This window comes from Callithrix jacchus, chromosome 4 (genome assembly GCF_049354715.1).
Source record: "Callithrix jacchus isolate 240 chromosome 4, calJac240_pri, whole genome shotgun sequence".
Classification (NCBI taxonomy): Eukaryota; Metazoa; Chordata; class Mammalia; order Primates; family Cebidae; genus Callithrix; species Callithrix jacchus.
In genome coordinates this window covers 78382804-78405547 of record NC_133505.1, presented here as the reverse complement: position 1 = coordinate 78405547, position 22744 = coordinate 78382804, and the positions used below count along the sequence as shown (strand labels likewise).

The 22744-nt window shown below is 41.0% G+C and overlaps 1 protein-coding gene and 1 pseudogene across 2 annotated transcripts in view; one reads left to right on the top strand and one right to left on the bottom strand.

Annotated features, from left to right (window-relative positions):
* LOC103787267 (KH homology domain-containing protein 1) overlaps window positions 1–22744 on the top strand; it is a 28698-nt gene that overhangs the window by 5265 nt on the left and 689 nt on the right. For both annotated transcript variants that reach the window (XM_008994659.6, XM_008994658.4), the window contains exons 2-3: window positions 22213–22337; window positions 22503–22685. In XM_008994659.6, the coding sequence (XP_008992907.1) occupies window positions 22226–22337; window positions 22503–22685 (295 nt within the window). In that variant the 5' untranslated portion in view covers window positions 22213–22225. The remainder of the gene's footprint in view (window positions 1–22212; window positions 22338–22502; window positions 22686–22744) is intronic.
* LOC118153221 (U4 spliceosomal RNA) lies at window positions 12375–12500 on the bottom strand (annotated as a pseudogene).

Here is a 22744-nt window from a genome sequence, read left to right as displayed (position 1 = left end):
GATCGCGCCATTGCACTCCAGCCTGGGTAACAAGAGTGAAACTTCGTCTCAAAAAAAAAAAAAAAAAAAAAGCATATTGGTTCTTGTCTGTGAGGAACATCAGAAAAAAAAAAGCATATTGGATTTGTCAGCAGAAAGCCTTCCCAAATGAGGAAAGATGGGACCTGGATGTGAGTACCAACTCTAGAATCACTTTCATAGCCCCAAAGGAAAGTAAAACACTACCTGAATTTCAAAATGTTGTCTTAAGCCACTAGGTTCCCTTAAGAGCTTGTTGGTCCCAATATTGCTCTGGCTGGGAGTAGGAAGAAGTAGGTCCCCAGAGAATTTGTGTAAGGCACCTGAGTAGCAGATTCTATTAAAAATTCTTCCTGCAAGCCTTGCCCTTGCAATTACTGCCATTCCTCTCACCAGTGGGTACTCGTTGGATCAGGCCTCTATCTCTAGCAGCTCAAAGCTTGAGACCATAGTAGGCAGCCCAACAGGCCCTTCCAGACAGTCTCCATCTGCTGCATGAGCAACTCACCTGTGTCTTAGGGAGAGGAAGAGGGCTCACAGCTTTGTACTCAGGCACATTAACTTATGTGATCCAGCAACTGGATCAATATCAATTTACAGGTAAGGAAACTGATGCTGAGAGATTGATAACTTTTCTGAGGACACACAGAAGTGCTTTTTGAATCTAGGTTTCAAAGTTGATTACCCCCTCCACCTTCTGCCTTGGATCCTTAATGAGAATTTTTTTTTTTTTTTTGAGACAGTCTTGCTTTGTCTCCAGGCGCCAGGCTGGAGTACAGTCTCGCAATTTCGGCCCACTGCAGTCTTCACCTCCTGGGTTCAAGCGATTCTCTTGCCTCAGCCTCCCTAGTAGCTGGGACTACAGGCACAGGCCACCACACCCAGCTAATTTTTGTATTTTTTAGTGGAGACGGGGTTTCACCATTTTGGCCAGGATGGTCCCAGTCTCTTGACCTTGTGATCCACCTGTCTTGTGAGCAACCGCACCTGGCAATAAGACATTTTTTAAGCTTGTGGAATAGTCAAATGCATTCTTTCCACAGCATGAGCTGTGATGCAGAGACTCAGCGTTCATTTAACTGGGCTAACACTTGTGTGATTTTCTTATAGGCAAAGCAACAGTGAGAGACTTTTTGCAATATATTTGCTTATTCTAGATATTTCTTTTTTTGAGACAGGGTCTTGCTCTGTCACCCAGGCTGGAGTGCAGTGGCATAATCATGGCTCAATGCAGCCTCAACTTCCCAGGCTCAGGTGATCCTTTCATCTCAGTCTCCTGAGTAGTTGATACTATAGGTGCATGCCCCTACACCTGGCTCATTTATTTATATAGAGATGGAGTCTCGCTCTGTTGCCCAGGCTGGAGTGCAGTGGCACGAGCTCAGCTCACTGCAACCTCCACCTCCTGGATTCAAGAAATTCTGCCTCAGCTTCCTGAATAGCTGGGATAACAGGCGTGCACCACCATGCCTAGCTAATTTTTGTATTTTAGTAGAGATGGGGTTTCACCATGTTGGCCAGGCTCATCTTGAACTCCTGACCTCAACTGATCCACCTGCCTCGGCCTCCCAAAGTGCTGGGATTACAGGCCACCACTACTGGCCCTAATTTATTTTTATTTTTAAAATTTTTAGTAGAGATGACGTCTCACTATGTTGCCCAGCCAGATCTCCAGCTCCTGGCCTCAAGTAATTATCTTGCCTTGGCCTTCCAAAGTGCTGGGATTACAGATGTGAGCTACCATGCATGGCCTAGATATTTCATATATGTGAAATTATACTATGTTTGTCCGAGGGTCAAAGAGTTTTACTTGGTCACAGATATCAAATAGCACAAGCTGCTCTTAACTATTTAAAGATGAATTATAATCAAGAACCAAAGAAGGCCCAGCTACTTGAGAGGCTAAGGCAGGAGAATCACTTGAACCTGGGAGGTGGAGGTTGCAGTAAGCCAAGACTGTGCCACTGTACTCCAGCCTGGCAACAGCGAGACTCCATCCAAAAACAAAAAAAACAAAACAAAAAAACAGAGAGGCCGTGGCTCATGCCTGTCATCCCAGCACTTTACAAGGCCAAGGTGGGCGAAGATCAGGAGGTCAGGAGATCGAGACCATCCTGGCCAACAGGGTAAAACCCTGTCTCTACTAAAATACAAAAAAATTAGCCATGCGTGGTGGTGCACACCTGTAGTCCCAGCTACTCGAGAGGCTGAGGCAGGGGAATCGCTTGAATCCAGGAGGCGGAGGTTGAAGTGAGCTGAGATTGCACCACTGCACTCTGGCCTGGTGACAGAGCGAGACCCTGTCTCAGGGGAAAAAAAAAGAAAAAAAAAAAAAAAAACCAAAGGAAAAAAATTCCCAACCATGACCCAGACACCTTGAATTTGGTTGCCATTGTTAGAGAATCCACAACCACAAACCAGATTCCTAAGGAAAGCCATGCCTTTCTTTTTTGTTTTTATTAATTCTTTTGAGACAAACTACTCTGTCACACAGGCTGGAATTGCAGTGGTACTATGAGGACTTACTGCAGCCTCGACCTCCTGGGCTCAAGTGATCTTCCCACCTCAGCCTCCCCAGTAGCTGGGACTATAGGTGTGCACCACCATGCCCAGCTAATTTTTGTGTTTTTTGTAGAGTTGGGGTTTTGCCATGTTGCCCAGGCTGGTCTCAAACCCTTGGGCTCAAGCTGTCCACCTGCCTCAGCCTCCCAAAGTGTTAGGATTACAGGCATGAGCCACCATGGCCCATCAGCCGTGCCTTTTAATACATTAATTAGTCAGAACCTTCTTTGGGGAATTTTTTGTAAGGATCAGCTGGTAATTTTAATTACGTTAACTCAGGTGCACCTCTAGATAATTTACTTAAAACATTTTATTTTATAAACATTAAGCCCATACCTTAGTAGAAAGAATAAAGCTTAGTACCAGCAGAGTTGGGTTCCAGTTCAAACTCCACTATTTACTAGCTAGACACCTATTGAAACTTATCTTAAAATCAGTTTCCTGATAGTAAAATGGGGATAATAGGAGTGTGGATTATATAAGTTGAGACATCTGGAAATGTCTTATAAACTGACAGGCATCATTCTCCTACCATGTCATTATATTGTCACATATTTTACTTTGGCTGAGAAGAATATGTGCAATGCTAAAGTGTGAAGTCACCAGTTACACCAGCTATGTTTGGCAGATACGCTTATGTATTAGTAAATTGGCTTTTAATAGTAAGAACTTTCTATCATGCTGCTTTTTCTTGAGCAAATATAATTTGTAACTCCAGACACCCTGACTGGCTTATGTCTAAATCTAGAGTGAGGTTATAAAGCAAATGTTGAAATAATTCAGATTGTTCACAGACTGCCAATAAAAATTGTCTGCACATAAAGGCCACTTCTTAATGGGAAAATAATATTTTCAATAAGTTTATAAATAATGTACTCAAAAGTTGTTCAATGAAGCATTTTCTAGAAATGAATAGTTCATGTTGTAATGGTCCTGAGGCCTAGCATAGCACCTGCCATATAGTAGGCACTAAGTAATTATTTGTTGAATAAATGAACGAATGTCTTTTTAATGGCTAGGGATTTATTCTAATATTGAATAAAAGGACCTATAAAGGAGTGAATCACATTCTAAATTACTAGGCATAAGGAGATAAATATATATGCCTGACCTTTGGAAAGTGAATCCACTTTGATTCTACTAAAACATTCCTAGAGAGGAATCTCATGATTGTCGATGGTACCACAGTATTTCTAACTCCATTAAAACTTCAGGCTTCACAATCATGGCCCTGTGCTAGGTTTTATTACACAAATTTCTAGAAAATACTTCTTCTTATAAGGTCTGTATATACTTCATTGTAGTTTAAGGAGTCTGACCTGTCACTCCTTAAACTACAGTGACTGCAAGCAATGATCCCACTGAAGGATGATTGCCTGAAGCATTTTCTTGAGGAAACTGGTAAAAAAACAAAAAAAGGCTGGGTGTGGTCATGCCTTTAATCCCAGCAGTTTGGGAGGCCAAGGTGGGTGGATCACCTGAGGTCAGGAGTTCAAGACCAGACTGACCAACGTGGTGAAACCCCATATCTACTAAAAATGCAAAAATTGGCCAGGTGTGTTGGCTCGTCCCTGTAATCAGCTACTTGGGAGACTCAGGTGGGAGAATTGCTTGAACCTAGGAGGTGGAGGCTGTAGTGAGCCAAGATCGCAACACTGCATTCCAGCCTGGGTGACAGAGCAAAACCCTGTCTCAAAAAAAAAAACCTTATTTTTTGTTTTTTAGTAAACCAATAACTGAAAAAAATTCAGCTAGGTCATTTTCATTTGAATTTAAAATTTTGTTTTTTGAATATATATCTTTATTGGGTTCAATATTCAAAAAGTGCCTTTAATGAAAAAGATACCCTCCAAATCTTGTCCATCAGCTATACAGTATCATTTCTTGTAGAAAATCTGTTTTAAATTTCTTTTGTATCCTTAGTTTTCAGATAAATACACATACACAATTTCTTTTCTTCTTTTTTCTATACAGATGGCATCATACAATACACTCTTTAGCATCTTGCCATTTTTAAACTTAATAATATATCTTGTGGGTGGTTGCATTTTAGAGCAGGAACACTTTCTCATAGTTTCTTTTTCTTTCTCTCTTTTTTTTTTGAGACGGAGTTTCGCTTGTTACCCAGGCTGGAGTGCAATGGCACGATCTCGGCTCACCGCAACCTCCGCCTCCTGGAATCAGGCAATTCTCCTGCCTCAGCCTCCGGAGTAGCTGGGATTACAGGCACGCGCCACCATGCCCAGCTAATTTTTTGTATTTTTGTAGAGACGGGGTTTCACCATGTTGACCAGGATGGTCTCAATCTCTTGACCTCGTGATCCACCCGCCTCGGCCTCCCAAAGTGCTGGGATTACAGGCTTGAGCCACCGCGCCTGGCCTCTTTCTCTTTTTTTTTGAGACAGAGTCTCACTCTGTTACCCAGACTGGAGTGCAGTGGCCTTATCTCGGCTCACTGCAACCTCCACCTCCCTGACTCAATCGATTTTCCTACCTCAGCCTCCTGAGTAGCTGGGATAACAGACACCCACCACCATGCCCAGCTAATTTTTGCATTTTTGGTAGAGATGGGGTTTCACCATGTTAGCCAGGCTGGTCTTCAACTCCTGACCTCAAGTGATTCACCCACCTTGACCTCCCAAAGTGCTGGGATTATAAGCGTGAGTCACTGTGCCCGGCCTGAATCTTTTTATATTTATTGTCTGTGGATCTTGTTTTAATCTTAGGTATGCCCTCCTCATTCCATAACTATAGAATATTTACTAATGGTTTCCTCTGTTATGATTTGTGTTTTCTTTTTCACATTTAAATGTTTGATATTCCTGAGATGTGATTTAATTTAGGTTGTTAGGTATAGTTCAAATGAATTTTTATTATTTTACATATATATATTTAAATCTAATTTTACAGTTTTTTTTCTGTTGTTTTTGGAGACGGACCCTCACTCTGTTACCCAGGCTGTAGTACAGTGGTGTGATCATAACTCATTGCAGCCTCAAATTCTTGGGCTCCAGTTATCCTCCCACTTCAGTCTCCTGAGCAACTTGTACTGTAGGTGTGGACCACTGTGCCTGACTAATTTTTTAATTGTTTTTATTTTTGTGGAGATAAGGTCTCACTGTCTTGCCCAGCCTGATCTCAAGCTCCTTGGCTCAAGTGATCCTCCCTCCTTGCCCTCCCAAAGTGCTGGAATTACAGGTGTGACCTGCTGCACTTGGCCTCAAATGGATTTTTAATAGGTTAACCTGTTTATTCCAATGATGATTATTCAGTCCTTGATTGAGTAATCTGTCTTTTCCATAGTAATCTGAATTGTTCCCTTTATTCAATATTAAATTTCTCTGCATACATGTGGATGTATTTTTAGTTTTCTGTTCTATTTAATTGATTGGTCTTTTCAGGCATTAGTAAAATTGCAGCCTTTTATTATTGAAGTACTGCACTATTTAGTACATGGATAGGACTAAGCCTTTTTCATGCCTGTTTTTTGTATAGCTTGTAGTTTAGGAATCATTAAAAATTTTTACATTGTTTAGAAAATCAAAAGGATGATATTTTATGACATAAAATTATATAAAATTTGTTTTGTGTTTATAAATAAAGTTTTATTGGGACAGAGCAGTGCCCGATATTCATGTATTGCCTTTGACTTCTTTTGTACTGCATTTTATGAGTGGATAGTTTCTCATCCTATATAGAAAAAGTTTGCCTGACAATTGCTTTAAGTTACTGGAAGAGTGAATTCACTCTATACATTGTGATATTTGTAAAAAAGTTTTCAACAAAATCATTACTAGGATATGATTTAGGGCAGGGCATAGTGGCTTATACCTGTAATCTTTCCAGTTTGGGAGGTAGAGGATGGCAGATTGCTTGAGTCCACAAGTTTGAGAACAGCTGGGCAACATAGGAAGACTCCCATCTCTATAAAAAGTACAAAAATTAGCTGGGTGTGGTGGTGCATGTCTGTATCCCAGCTACTCAGGAGGCTGAGGCATGAGACTCATTTGAGCCTGGGAGGCAGTGGTTGTAGTGAGCCCAGACTGCACCTCTGCACTCCAGCCTGGACAACAGAATGAGACCATGTCTCAAAAAAAAAAAAAGATATGATTTAGGTAATCCCTCTACTGTGGAAGGCTGAAAAAATGGGCCAATCACTTAATCCCGGGAGTTCAAGATCAGCCTGGGCTACTCAGGAGGCTGAGACAGGAGGACAGAATGAGCTTGGGAGGTTGAGGGTACAGTGAGTTGTGATCTCCCTGTCTCAAAAAAATTTTTTTTAAAGTAAATTATTTAATTTAAATAATTTTTGTCATTGAACTGTGTACTTCCTTTAGTGCAAAACAGCTGAATCTATGGCTTTAGTACAGTTGCAATGCATTGAAATGTGAGTTTTCTCATGTTGAAAATAGGATGGAAGGACAATGAAACATTTCTTTTTGATTATGTTTATATTTTCCAGTGTATGTTCAATGATACTTAAAAACAGAGATGGGACTGAAACTTTCTATGGGTTAGATGTAAATTTTTTTCTCATACATGTTCAGATTAGAAGGCAAGTGATTGGCTTTCTGTATTATCAATAGCATTTTTCTCCACCTAAAGGTTTTCTGATTCCACATCAAGTCTAGTGTCCTTGAGAATAATTTTTTGACCTTTGTTACATTTATTGGACTTGCTCCAGTATATTTCTTCAGGTATGATAGAAATATCACTGCAAGGAGGCTGACGCAGGAGAATTGCCTGAACCCAGGAGGCAGAGGTTGCGGTGAGCCGAGATCGCGCCATTGCACTCCAGCCTGGGTAACAAGAGCGAAACTCCGTCTCAAAAAAAAAAGAAAGATCACTGCAGACTTTCTCATACTAGTTGTATTAATAGGATTTCTCTCTAGCAAGATACACAGTAAGAAAATTCCAACTGAAGGGCTTTGATTTTTAATGCATGAATAGGAGTTTCTTATTATTTATTTATTTTTGGCTTTGAGATGAAGTGGTAAGGATTTTTCTGTAGTATTAGTTTTTGGTACTTAATAAGGCCAGAAACATTTTGATTATAAGTTCTTTGATGCTAGACTGGGCACAGTGGCTCAACCTGTAATCCCAGAACTTTGAGAGGCCAAGGCAAGTAGATTGCTTGAGGTCAGTAGTTTGACGTTACCAGCCTGGCCAACATGGCAAAACCCTGTCTCTACTAAAAATACAAAAATTAGCTGGGCATGGTGGTGCATACCTGTTATCCCAGCTACTTGGGAGACTGAGGCAGGAGAATCCCTTGAACCCAGGAGGCAGAGGTTGCAGTGAACCAAGATTGCTCCATTGCACAGCAGCCTGGGCAACTCCTAAGAGTGAGACTCCTAAGAAAAAAAATTATTTGAGGCTGGACTTGGTGACTTACGTCTGTAATCCCAGCCCTTTGAGAGGCTGACCTGGGCGGATCATGAGATCAAGAGATTGAGAGCATCCTGGCCAACATAGTGAAACCCTGTCTCAAAAAAAGTTTTTTTAAAATTATTTGATGCTTAATATTATATAACTTGGAAAGTGCTTATGAATCAAAATAATCAAGATACACTTTTGTGCTTTTCACTTTTGAGGTTGTATGTGATAATACATTGGTTATCTACAGTTCATTCTCCCTCCTTGGAGAGTGGAACATTGCTGAGCGCAATCAATCAAAATGAGAGATGTATGTAAAGGGGACCAGAATCATGTAGCATACTTTGAACTGCAAGTAACAGGAAACACTGGTCCAGTTGGATGCTAAGAAAGCACTGTAGTATTGGCAATAGCAGGCATTCCAGGCATATTGTGCCAAGGGCTCAGATTCAGTTTCTTGGTTTGCCTCCTTTTCCACCTTGTGTTGGCTTCCTCTTCAGGTTGGTAACAAAACACTTGTAGTCGCTTCCAAAATCATATCCTGTTATAAACACCAGGAGAAGGAAAGAAGACACGAGTCCTTTTATGTATCTCTTTTCAGAAATGAGACAACCTATGCGGGAAGCCTCCTTTAGGTTTTACTTCATTTCAAAATTGGGACTTGTGCTGTTTCCTAAAGCAATCACTGGCAGGGGGAATGAGATTATCATGATTAGTCTAAACTAACCATCTGGAGTTAAATTGAGGATAGGAGTTAGTGTCCATCAGCACTAAACAAGATTTTACTTTTCTACATTTTGAAGTCATCTGGGAGATGAAAAACTGCAACTGTCAGCTAGAGATTGACAGAGTGATAGAGCCACTGAATAAGAAATGTATTTATGACAAAGCAATGCTAAATGAAGCCCATAAATTTGAAGCTGTCAATTTCTCATAGATTATCAATCTGTTCCAGCCTAAGAAATCTTGAGAATCTCATGTAGCATGCGGTAAAAAGTATATTTCATTTGAGTGCATATTTCTTTTCTTTTTTTTTTTTTTTTTTTTGAGACGGAGTTTTGCTCTTGTCACCCAGGCTGGAGTGCAATGGCGCGATCTCGGCTCACCGCAACCTCCGCCTCCTGGGTTCAGGCAATTCTCCTGCCTCAGCCTCCCGAGTAGCTGGGATTACAGGCACGCGCCACCATGCCCAGCTAATTTTTTTGTATTTTAGTAGAGACAGGGTTTCACCATGTTGACCAGGATGTTCTCGATCTCTTGACCTCGTGTTCCACCCGCCTCGGCCTCCCAAAGTGCTGGGATTACAGGCGTGAGCCACCGTGCCTGGCCGAATGCATATTTCTTAACATATTCTTGCTTTTTAAATACTCCACAACCAGGCTGGGTGCAGTGCCTCATGCCTGTAATCCTGGCTGTTTGGGAGGCTGAGTTGCGAGGATCAATTGAGCCTAGGAATTTGAGACTGCAGTGAGCTATGATCACAACACTACTCTCTACTGGACTGGGCAATAGGGCAAGACTCTGTCTCTAAAAACAAAGCAAAATAATATAAACAAAAATAAAAACCCCTCTACCATCAGAAAATTATTGACACTTTGGTTTTCAGATGTGCCTGTCTTGCTGTGAGTTCACATCCAGCAGGTACAGGCAAAGCCAAGAGCATCAGGGCTCCTCCTTCCTGTGTGTGTGCACCTTCCCGTAAATATATGAAATAAAGATGATTACTTACTCCATGTGTTACACTTGCAAACCTTGCCTTTTTTATTGCTCTAAAATATGAGGTAACCAAGATTGTGCATAAGTAGCATTAGACAACTCACTGTACACTATCTCCGACTCTGCGTTTGTGGTCCTATGTGGTACTTTGGATATTATTTTCATAATTATGCATGAATAATTTTTCCAGTGGCACCAGCTAGACTTAGCTGGCAGCCACCCCTACCCAGTACATAGTGGTTTGTTGTTTTTCAGAGATATTTTTTCAATGTTGAATATGATTTTTTTTTCTTTTAAGATGGGGCTTCACCGTGATGGCCAGGCTGGTCTTGAACTCCTAACCTCAGGTGATCCACCCACCTCGGCCTCCCAAAGTGCTAGGATTACAGGCGTGAGCCACCACGCCCAGCCCATGATTTTTTTTTTTTTCAAGAGACTGGGTCTCACTCTGTTGCTTTGGCTGGAGTGCAATGGCATGATCATAGCATACCTTGAACTACTGGGTTCAAGCAATCCTCTTGCCTCAACTTCCTGGTAGCACCACATTGGTGACTTGGATTTTTGTTTTAAAGCTTTAATACAAAATTAAATGATTTCTTTATTTCACAAAAGGGTTAATATTTGAGAAAGTGATTATCAACGTGTACACAAAGCTAACTAGCAGATTAGCTTTCTCAGTAGAAATCCAAGTGTCCTGATAACACTGGTGTCATTTATAAATCAATGTTTTGAAATTTTACCATTTGTTTTTTTTTTTTTTTGCCTCCTAATATAAAGGCCACACCAGAAAACCTCAGGAATATAAAATTTATTTATATATTTTTTTCCTCAAAAAATTCTTTTAAGTTCAGACATTACCATTGATGTGCAGTATCAAAGAGCTCTACAGGACAGATGGAAACAGGAAAAGTCAGATGGTTGGCATTTAAAAGGAATAGTAATTAAGCAATTGAAAGTGGATTGAATTGTTGATTAATATTTGTTCATTTGAAAGAATTAAGTGGAAGAGGTAGCCTCTTGGAAGAGAGAGACTAAATCACACCTGATGCCTCCCCTCACCAACCAAGGGGCTGGGATGTCTTGTTAACTTCCTCTTTTCGGTTTAATTGCATTCTGTACTCTAATTTTCTCAGATCATATATTCTATCTTATTTTTCCCCCTGAGCAGAAAGAAATCTTTCTGTTTACTTCACCCCACTTCTTTCCTCTGAGAAAAGGCAGTATTTTCTAACAGGGGAAAGAAAACCAGGAGGAGGGAGAGAAGAAAGAGGGGAAAGAAGGGAAGATGAGAGAGAGACAGAGAGATGGGACGTTAGATTAGAGTGGAAGACAGAGGAGAGAGAAGGAGAAGGAAAGAGGGAGCAGGAAGGGAGATGCTCCAGGCTCTCAATCTCAGGAATGTGCAAAATGATTTTCCAGGAGACACACATGTGGTCTCATATTTCTCACAGTAGTCCACCCGGGCTCTGTCCTCAGGTCTGTAACCCACTACCAAAACCCAATATAGCCAATCTCGCTGCCTTACCTGGAGGGAGTACTAGGGCCTGGCAGCAGGTCTGGGACTTCACTGCTGTCCCTGAACAGACTTGGGGGAGGCATTTACATTTCTCTCCACTCTTGGGGCAACAGCCTGCAACAGAAAAGGGGTGAGTGGGTGTTAGTCTTTCCCAGGGCCACCAGGTGGTCCTAGCTGGCTGGACCCCACTTTCCAACTGAGGGGAAGCATCAAGTGTGACTTAATCTCCTTCTTGCAAGGGGCTATGTCTTCAACTTGATTCTTTGAAATGGACTTCTTTGGAGTACAGAGCTCCCCTCTCAGCTGAGAGGCCTATGACTATTACCTAGGGAGCAGCCTTAGGTTGGGGTCACTGTTGCTGCTGCCACAGCTGCAGGAGAAAGAGGTGGAAAGATGCTGAAGAAAGTACTCAGTCTGGAATCTAATTTTTGAAAACATTTTTTTGGGAGCTACTTGTCCAAAATCTTGAAACCAGAAAATCCTGATAGTTCTGTCTTCAAAATACATTCCAAATGCATACATTTCAACCACTATCATTCTATTCTAAAACATGTTGGGCCAGGCACGGTGGCACACGTCTGTAATCTCAGCATTTTGGGAGGCTGAGACTGGTGGATCACCTGAGGTCAGGAGTTCAAGACTAGCCTGGCTGACATGGTGAAACCCCATCTCTACTAAAAATACAAAAATTAGCTGGGCGTCATTGTGCACATCTGTAATCCCAGCTACTGGGGAGGTGGAGGTGGGAGAATTCCTTGAACCTAGGTGGCAGAGGTTGCAGTGAGCTGAGATCATGCCATTGCACTCCAGCCTGGGCGACAAGAGCAAAACTCTTGTCTAAAAAAAAAAAAAGTTATTTTTTCCTAAAATTCAAGCCCACTGTGCAAAATAATGAAAGTATTAGGATGCCTTTTATTTTGGTTTCTTGGAATGACCACTGTCCACTCTTAATAAAAATCTTTGCTCTTTTAATTTATATATAAAAGGGAATATTCAGGTTTGCTTGATGTTCTGCAAATTTTGAGTGACTCTAACATATTATGAGGGTTCTTTTCATTACCAAACTTAGAATAACATAAAAAACTGACAAGTCAAAAGAAAAATTGGCTTTTTCTAAGTTATTTCTAATAAAATGATGTGTACTTCTAAAGTTAAAAAACCTTATTTATTTTATAGACTGGCATATAACTGCTAAGACCTTGATTATAAAGAAGAAAATATCTTTGTCATTTGTCAATTAGAGACATTCAATTAGCAATAATCGTGCCTTGGATAAACCTCATTGACTACAGTACTGCCACTGCACAAAGCTAATTAGTGACATTCATAATGTACTTTATATGTAAATTACAGCCCTTGGGTATTTGTTAGTGCCCTCCTTAATTCTCATGAGAACTGTCCCTCTCTTACTTGAGAAGGGAGCATTCATGATCATTTGACCTATTTTAGGGACCTATGCATTATACAGATATTTTGGAAAGTTTTTTTTTTGTTGTTGGTCTTGGACTATTTGATTTCCAAGGAAAGTTCTTTTTAAAATATTAATGTATCTTCTTTTTTTTTAATTGCATTTTAGGTTTTGGGGTACATGTGAAGAACATGCAAGATAGTTGCATAGGTACACATGGCAGCGTGATTTGCTGCCTTTTTCCCCTTCACCTATATCTGGCATTTCTCCCCATGCTATCTCGCCCCAACTCCCCACCCTCCGCTGTCCCTCCCCTAGCCCCCAAACAGACCCCAGTGTGTAGTGCTCCCCTCCCTGTGTCCATGTGTTCTCATTTTTCAACACCCGCCTATGAGTGAGAACATGCGGTATTTCATTTTCTGTTCTTGTGTCAGTTTGCTGAGAATGATGTTCTCCAGGTTCATCCATGTCCCTATAAAGGACACCAACTCATCATTTTTGATTGCTGCATAATATTCCATGGTGTATATGTGCCACATTTTCCCTGTCCAGTCTATTATCGATGGGCATTTGGGTTGATTCCAGGTCCTTATAGTAGAACGATTTATAATCCTTTGGATATATACCCAGTAATGGGATTGCTGGGTCAAATGGAATTTCTATTTCTAGGTCCTTGAGGAATCGCCACACTGTCTTCCACAATGGTTGAACTAATTTACACTCCCACCAGCAGTGTAAAAGTGTTCCTATTTCACCACATCCTCTCCAGCATCTGTCTCCAGATTTTTTAATGATCGCCATTCTAACTGGTATGAGATGGTATCTCAATGTAGTTTGGATTTACATTTCTCTAATGACCAGTCATGATGAGCATTTTTTCATGTTGGTCTCATGTATGTCTTCTTTTGTAAAGTGTCTGTTCATATCCTTTGCCCATTTTTGAATGGGCTTGTTTTTTTCTTGCAAATCTGTTTTAGTTCTTTGCAAATTCTGGATATCAGCCCTTTGTCAGATGGGTAAATTGCAAAAATTATTTCCCATTCTGTTCATTGCCGATTCACTCTAATGACTGTTTCTTTTGCCGTGCAGAAGCTGTGAAGTTTGATTAGGTCCCATTTGTCTATTTTGGCTTTTGTTGCCAATGCTTTTGGTGTTTTGTTCATGAAGTCCTTGCCTACTCCTATGTCCTGAATGGTTTTGCCTAGATTTTCTTCTAGGGTTTTTATGGTGCCAGGTCTTATGTTTAAGTCTTTAATCCATCTGGAGTTAATTTTAGTGTAAGGTGTCAGGAAGGGGTCCAGTTTCTGCTTTCTGCACATAGCTAGCTAGTTTTCCCAACACCATTTATTAAAAAGGGAATCCTTTCCCCATTGCTTGTTTTTGTCAGGTTTATCCAAGATTGTATGGTTGTAGATATGTTGTGTTGCCTCTGATGCCTCTGTTCTGTTCCATTGGTCTATATCTCTGTTTTGGTACCAGTACCATGCTGTTTTGATTACTGTAGCCTTGTAGTATAGTTTGAAGTCCGGTAGTGTGATGCCTCCTGCTGTGTTCTTTTTACTTAGAATTCACTTGGCTTTGCAGGCTCTTTTTGGTTCCATATGAAGTTTAAGGTGGTTTTTTCCAGTTCTGTGAAGAAGGTCATTGGTAGCTTGATGGGGGTAGCATTGAATCTGTAAATTACTTTGGGCAGTATAGTCATTTTCACAATATTGATTCTTCCTAACCATGAACATGGAATGTTTCTCCATCTGTTGTGTCCTCTCTTATTTCGTTGAGCAGTGGTTTGTAGTTCTCCTTGTTACAAACATTCCTTGTTTGTTGTTTTCCTAGGTATTTTATTCTCTTTGTAGCAATTGTGAATGTCAGTTCCTTCTTGATTTGGCTCTCTTTAAGTCTGTTATTGGTGTATAAGAATGCTTGTGATTTTTGCACATTGATTTTGTATCCTGAGAATTTGCTAAAGTTGCTTATCAGTGTCAAGAGATTTTGGGCTGAGACGATGGGGTCTTCTAGATATACTATCATGTCATCTGCAAATAGAGACAATTTGGCTTCCTCCTTTCCTATTTGAATACCTTTATTTCTTTTTCTTGCCTGATAGCTCTGGCTAGAACTTCCAGTACTATATTGAGTAGGAGTGGTGAGAGAGGGCCTCCTTGTCTAGTGCCAGATTTCAAAGGGAATGCTTCCAGTTTTTGACCATTCAATATGATATTGGCTGTTGGTTTGTCGTAAATAGCTTCTATTATTTTGAGATACGTTCTGTCAATACCGAGTTTATTGAGGGTTTTTAGCATAAAGCGCTGTTGAATTTTGTCAAAGGCCTTCTCTGCGTCAATTGAGATAATCATGTGGTTTTTGTTTTTGGTTCTGTTTATGTGGTGAATTACGTTGATAGACTTGTGTATGTTGAACCAGCCTTGCATCCCCGGGATGAATCCTACTTGATTATGGTGGATAAGTTTTTGATGTGCTGTTGCAATCGGCTTGCCAGTATTTTATTGAAGATTTTTGCATCTATGTTCATCATGGATATTGGCCTGAAGTTTTCTTCTCTTGTTGAGTCTCTGCCGGGTTTTGGTATCTGGATGATGTTGGTCTCATAAAATGATTTGGGAAGGATTCCCTCTTTTTGGATTATTTGGAATAGTTTCAGGAGGTATGGTAACAGTTCCTCTTTGTGTGTCTGGTAGAATTTGGCTGTGAACCCATCTGGACCTGGGCTTTTTTTGTCTGGTAGGCTCTTAATTGCTGCCTCAACTTCAGATCTTGTTATTGGTCTATTCATGGTTTCGACTTCTTCCTGGTTTAGGTATGGGAGGATGCAAGTGTCCAGGAATTTATCCATTTCTTCCAGGTTTACTAGTTTATGTGCATAGAGTTGTTTGTCAATATGATATCGTGCTGAGAAGAATGTATATTCTGTGGATTTGGGGTGAAGAGTTCTGTAAATGTCTATCAGGTTTGCTTGTTCCAGGTCTGAGTTCAAGTCCTGTATATCCTTGTTAATTTTCTGTCTGGTTGATCTGTCTAATATTGACAGTGGAGTGTTAAAGTCTCCCACTATTATTATGTGGGAGTCTAAGTCTCTTTGTAAGTCATTAAGAACTTGCCTTATGTATCTGGGTGCTCCCGTATTGGGTCCGTATATATTTAGGATCGTTAGCTCTTCTTGTTGTATCGATCCTTTTACCATTATGTAATGGCCTTCTTTGTCTCTTTCGATCTTTGTGGCTTTAAAGTCTAGATGAGAATTGCAACTCCTGCTTTTTTTTGCTCTCCATTTGCTTGGTAAATCTTCCTCCATCCCTTTATTTTGAGCCTTTGTGTATCCTTGCATGTGAGATGGGTTTCCTGGATACAGCACACCGATGGGTTTTGGCTTTTTATCCAATTTGCCAGTCTGTGTCTTTTGATTGGTGCATTTAGCTCATTTACATTTAGGGTTAATATTGTTATGTGTGAATTTGATACTGCCATTTTGATGCTAGCTGTCTGTTTTGCCCATTAGTTGATGCAGATTCTTCATTGTGTTGATGCTCTTTACCATTTGGTATGTTTTTGGAGTGGCTGGTACTGGTTGTTCCTTTCTATGTGTAGTGCCTCTTTCAGGAGCTCTTGTAAAGCAGGCCTGGTTTTGACGAAATCTCTGAGTACCTGCTTGTTTGCAAAGGATTTTATTTTTCCTTCACTTATGAGGCTCAGTTTGGCTGGATATGAAATTTTGGGTTGAAAGTTCTTTTCTTTAAGGATGTTGAATATTGGCCCCCACTCTCTTCTGGCTTATAGGATGTCTGCTGAGAGATCTGCTGTGAGTCTGATGGGCTTCCCTTTGTGGGTGACCCGACCTTTCTCTCTGGCTGCCCTTAGCATTTTCTCCTTCATTTCAACTCTGGTGAATCTGATGATTATGTGCCTTAGGTTTGCTCTTCTTGAGGAATATCTTTGTGGTGTTCTCTGTATTTACTGAATATTGGCCTACCTTGCTAGGTTGGAGAAGTTTTCCTGGATAATATCCTGAAGAGTATTTTCCAGCTTGGATTCATTCTCTTCGTTGCATTCAGGTACACCTATCAAATGTAAATTAGATCTCTTCACATAGTCCCACATTTCTTGAAGACTTTGTTCATTCCTTTTTGCGCTTTTTTTCTCTAATCTTGCCTTCTCATTTTATTTCATTGAATTGATCTTCGACCTCTGATATCCTTTCTTCTGCTTGGTCAATTCAGCTGTTGAAACTTGTGCATGCTTCACGAACTTCTCGTGTTGTGTTTTTCAGCTCCATCAATTCACTCATATTCCTAAGTTGTCCATTCTTGTTATCACTTCCTCAAATCTTTTTTCAATGTTCCTAGTTTCTTTGCATTGAGTTAGAACATGTTCTTTTAGCTGAAAGAAGTTTCTCATTACCCACCTTCTGAATTCTGATTCTGTCATTTCATCACACTCATTCTCCATCCAGCTTTGTTCCCTTGCTGGTGAGGAGTTGTGATCCCTTGTAGGAGGAGAGGTGTTCTGGTTTCGAGTGTTTTCCTCCTTTTTGTGCTGGTTTCTTCCCATCTTTGTGGATTTATCCACCTGTCATCTGTGTAGTTGCTGATTTTCAGATTGGGTCTCTGAGTGGACGTCCAGGTTGTTGATGATGAAGTTATTTCTGTTTCTTAGTTTTCCTTCTAACAGTCTGGCCCCTCTGCTGTAGGAATGCTGAGGTCCACTCGAGGCCCTGCTGCTGTTCTGCAGCAGCTGCAGAACAGTAAGGGTTGCTACCAGTTTCTTCTTCTGCTATCTTTGTCCCTGAATGATGCCTGCCAAATGCCAGTCTGATCAGTCTTTTGTGAGGTGACTCTTTGGGTATACAGGGGTCAGGGAGCTGCTTGAGGAGACAGTCTGTTCTTTATAGGAGCTCAAGTGTTGAGCTGTGAGCTCCATTGTTCATTCAGAGCTGCTAGGCAGGTACGTTTAAGTCTGCTACAGCGGAACTCATAAACCGCCTTTTTTTCCCCAGGTGCTCTGTCCCAGGGAGTTAGGGCTTTATTTATGAGTATCTGTTGTGCTGCTGCCTTTTTTTTTTCTCTTTTTTCAGGGCTGCCCTGCCCAGCAAGTAGGCAGCCTAGTCTCTGTCTGCCTGCAGAGGCTTTGCTGAGCAGCTGTGGGTTCCGCCCTGCTGCCGGCTCCGCCCTGCTGCCAGCTCCGCCCTGCTGCTGTGTGATCTTCCCTGCAGTTCTGTTTATATGGGTGTGGTTATAACTGCCTCGGTGATGGTGGCCCACCTCTGTAATGGTGGACTCTCTCTGTTATGGCGGGTTGCCTCGGTAATGGCAGGCTGCCTCAGCAATGATGGACTACCTCCCTAGGGATGGAGTGCCTTGGTAACGGCAGATGCTCCTCCCCCACCGAGCTGCACCATCCTGGGTTCAGCTGTGCTTGCCGTGAAACTCTCAACCCTGAGCATTTCCAAATGCTGTTTTGTTTGTTTTTTTGGGGGTGGGACCCACAAAACCTGGACCCACAAAAAGCCTGGTCACCTGGCTCCCTGCCTTAGAGCCTTCTTTTTTTTTTTAAAGTTGAACGGTTGATTCTCTCCCAGTTGTTCCAGTTGCCTGCCTCTGTGCTTTCTTTGGGAGCTGCAATCCTGAGCTGCTCCTAAAGGGCCATCTTGGATCGAACTCCTGGCATCCTCTCATCTAATGGATGTCTCTTGGAAGCATAATTCCTAAATACTCTGCTCTTCTTGCAAACATCTGGATCATTTTGATTGAAGAATAGCCAAAGACTTATTTATTCCTCGTCTGATGCTCTTCCTTTCTTTAAGTAGATCCTAATGTATCTTCTTAACGGTTAATGTCTAAAAATGTAAACAAGAATTTTTCAAGTATTCTATGCTGCCAGGATTCTAAATTTACCATTATTTTATAACCTTCTCACAGAAATTAAATCAGCTCAAGTGGCTAAGTTGTTCTCCTTCATTCAGTGAAGGAGAGATTAAAAGAGGCAATATTTCTGAGTGGTGGAGGGGCCTGCTAAAAATAAAGCAAATATTTATATAGGCAGTGGATATATAATGAGTTGGTTCATATCAGAAAACTTTGGAAATGAAGAGGTTTTCTGACCTCTTGAGGAAGTCTCATTAAAAATGGCAAGAAATTAAAGAACTTTTAGAAGCTTTGCTATTACCTAACAGGGTAGCCATGTGATAAAATGGAGATTCACAAAGTGCAATAACCCAGGATCCTGAGGAAATAATGTACCACTACACTAAACAAGTAGCATTAACCAAAGCAGTTACCATACTGAAGGTTTGTAAATATGTTCTAGCCATTGTCTGCTTACCTGCAGAATGGATGGAGGATATTCCTGATAGACAACCAAGGTTTTGCTGATTAAGTAAGTTGCTTGACTGTTATTCTGGACTTAAGGAATTCCAGTGTATCTTCAGTGATTGGGGGGTGGGGTGTGTGTGTGGCACACATTTCCCATAGTTGTTATAAAAGAGCAGCTCCAAAAATTTTTTTTAACAATAATAACATACTTGCTGTACCAAATGAATATTTAGAACAATTAGAAAAAAAATGAATCCTAACACTAAATTTGAGACTGCTCAACAGGACTTGAACTTCCATGTCTTGGGAATTGCTATTAGCCTTGATGGCAATATTAACTCCTCTTGGGATCCATAGGCTACTCCATACAGTTAGGAATTCAATTCCTGAACCTCTACTCTGTCATACCACAAGCTCACATTTCTAAATACTACAAAGGATTCATTTGATGCATCTAGCTTTTAATAGGTAACAAGAATCTTCCCCATATATCCACCTAATTAGTCTCTGCATGACTAGAAACCTGAAGATTTAGTCTTTTGGAAAAGACTTCTAAAAATCAGAGGAAAAACTACCCTTGTTCTCAGTGGAAAGGACTTCACTGAGGAACCATAAACTGAGGATTCTTAAGTATCTTCCAGAACAATGATCTTTGGAAGAAGATGACCAAACCAGTGTCTTCAGATCAAGCTGCTGATGACATCAAGTAGATACTTTCACCCAAGACAATAAAACAAGATACGTGTTCTGGTATCTTTGCCCTCCTTTAAAAATTTTGCTCTGCTTATCAATGTGTCTGGTTGTCTCCTAGAGGCCAACCAAAAGTTTTTAAGATTCTTTCACAAATTATATTTTATTTTAATCTTCCATAGTACAGAATTTCTCTGCCACCTAAGGTAAAAACTTTCTTGTGTTTTTTTTCATAGACTATAGCTATTGTTTTTAAATTTTTTTCTAAGAGACAGGGTTTTGTGCTGGACACAGGCTAGAGTGCAGTGTGGCGATGCTAGCTCACTGCAGCCTCAGACTCCTGTGCTCAAGTAATTTTCCCACCTCAGCCTCCTGAATAGCTGGGAGTACAGGTGCTCACCACCTCACTCAGCTATTTTTTTTTTAGTTTTTAGTAAAGACAAAGTCTCACTTTGTCACTCAGTCTGGTCTCAAAATCTTGTCTTACAGAGCCCATCCCTGGCCCCCAAAAGCCTGTGTTGGCTTCCCAAAGTGTGGGATTACAGGCGTGAGTCACCACTCCCCAATTTATTGTTTTAAATCTAACTGACTAATGCAGTTTTTATCCTCTACCTGATTCCAGTAACAAAAATGTAATAGCTATTCAACACTTCAAAAGGGAGATTTTCTTCTATAGGTTTCTTCTGGAATTTAAATTTTCCTGACAATACTAATTTTCACCTTCAGTTTTATCAATATTGAACACTGACTTCAAACAACAAAATATGTCTGCTGACATTATTGCTATAATGTATTGAGTCTCTCCTTGCAGTGTTAGTCCTTTATCTTCAGTGACTTCCCGGCCTCCACTCAAGCAGTCTTCACGTGTTGAAGGATTATTAATTGTCCTGCTCTCATTGTGATAAATGACACCCATTTCAGTTTGTGCAACACTAAGGCCTACTTTTTATGTGGATATCAGGTCACTTGATCATTATACAAATTTATCTTGTGTAATATGGAGTAAGTTTTAGACAATTTTATTCATAATATTTTTCAATATTGTAAAATTTACTCCTACAGGAAATGATATTTCTCTTAGAGAGAGATACTCAGTGACCTTAAATGAGGCAAGTGTGGACTATTCAGGAGAACTTCCAGGAGAGATGACTGACTCCCTCTTCGTCTATACTCTGGGAGCTCCAATTCCAGTAATAGGCATAATGTGACTAGAAAAGGCAGTCCAAAATCTGCCTGTGGTCCTAGCAGAAATCAATAGATGACACACTTCTTTTCTGGAGGTCCAGTAACCCAGTTTAAAATAAAGTTTCACGGTGGTTATGAATGATTTCATAGTTTTTGTTTTTTTCTTGGCCAACAAAGGACAACTTTTGCTTTACAGTGAAGACTGTTTGCAGCACCTCCGTGAAACATGACTGTTCAGGCAGAACAGTTTCGTGGCAAGGTTAAAAGACTACCTGGCTCTCTAGAACAGATTCAGATGGGTTTGGGCCATGGTTTCAGGGTCTGGTTTTGAAATTGGCCTTTGTTTTTGCAACCTATTACTAGGATTACAAGGATTCATAATTATTTTGTTTTTTGTAATTACCTGTATTTGACCAGTATATCCTGTTCAGTCTTAAATGCTACTGCGCAGTTTATTTTCACTACGTATATTTAGTAACAAAATGTACACGAGAGACCAACTGTATACAGACGCAGACAGTGTTCTCCCAATAAACTTGTGACAAGTGGATTCTGACAATGGTGTAGATCTGAACCCCACAGATGAAAGTCCTGATGGCTGATTCTGTCTTTGGTCAAAAGGGAAGGTTGAAGAGTGAAAAAGCACCTAGGAACTTGCAGTTGGGAGCTGATAGGCATAGTTGAATCCTCCCTACCAAACATAAACAACTCCTGCAAAATATTTAAACAGTCAAAATTGCTCAGTGATAATCACACGACAAGATGTAGACAGTCCATCTGTAACTATATTTGAAACCAGAGATTGATAACATTCTGCATTTCCCTTCCTAGATAAATTTACCAGAATAATCACCAAATTGCCCCATTTTAGAAAACTGTCCTCTGCTTCTAAACACTCCTTACATTCACCTAATCAACTCCTATAATCAGCTTCCTACAACCCTCTGTGTAAAGTTTATTTTCCTGTGTTTGCTCTCCCTTGATGCAAAATAATAAACCCAGTCTTGTTGGAATACTCTGTGTGGTCATTGGGTGGCTGTTGACACCTGTGCAAATCTAGGGAGCCCATTTGGAGCCTCCCTGCACTTCTGTCCCTCAACCCCTGCCCTGGTTGATGCCCAGTAGATCTGCTCCAACATCTTTTGAATTTAGAGTGAAGAAAATTTTTGATTCCACCACCTCTGATAGGCAAGCACTAATCAGATGATTAAGTTTGGCTTGAAGGGATTAAGCTCAGAGCAGATAATTACTTGGAATGAATAATCTTGGGGAGAGCTACGGGGGTTGGGACCCACCCTAAGGTGGTTGAAGAGGCGGGTTATTTGGATTCCTTATTAAGGACAGAGGCTGGGCCCTTCCTCACTTTTTCCAAGTCCTTTGCCAACCAGTTGCTTGGACTTGTCCCTCTTCCGAAACAGGTGGGAGCAGAGCATGGACATGGGAATGAGTGCTCTCTGCAAGAAGCCATGGTGGACCCTGCCTGAAAACTTTCATGCTCCAATGGTGTTCCACATGGAAGAGGACCAGGAGGAGCTTATCTTTGGTGAGTAGCCCCTGCTAATGTCCCTTTCTTCAGCCTTGTCTCGATTTTCAATCTTTCCCTACTCTGCCACCTTCATAATTCTCAGATCCTTCCTCGCAAAGCCACCTCCCCATTCCCCAAGGGCTGATGGCTGACATTCCCTCCTCTCACCTCTTCGGCTCACAGGGCACAGTGACACATACCTTCGCTGCATCGAGATGAACAGCCACACACTTATTCAGCTGGAGAGCTGGTTCACAGCTACGGGCCAGACTCGTGTGACTGTAGTGGGACCACACAGGGCAAGGCAGTGGCTGCTGCACATGTTCTGTTGCGCGGAGAGCCAGGACTCCTATCGTCATGCTCGAGGTAGGTATCCTTGGCTGAACTGTGGTGGTGGAGGGGCTTGGTGGTGGAGTTCTGGATGA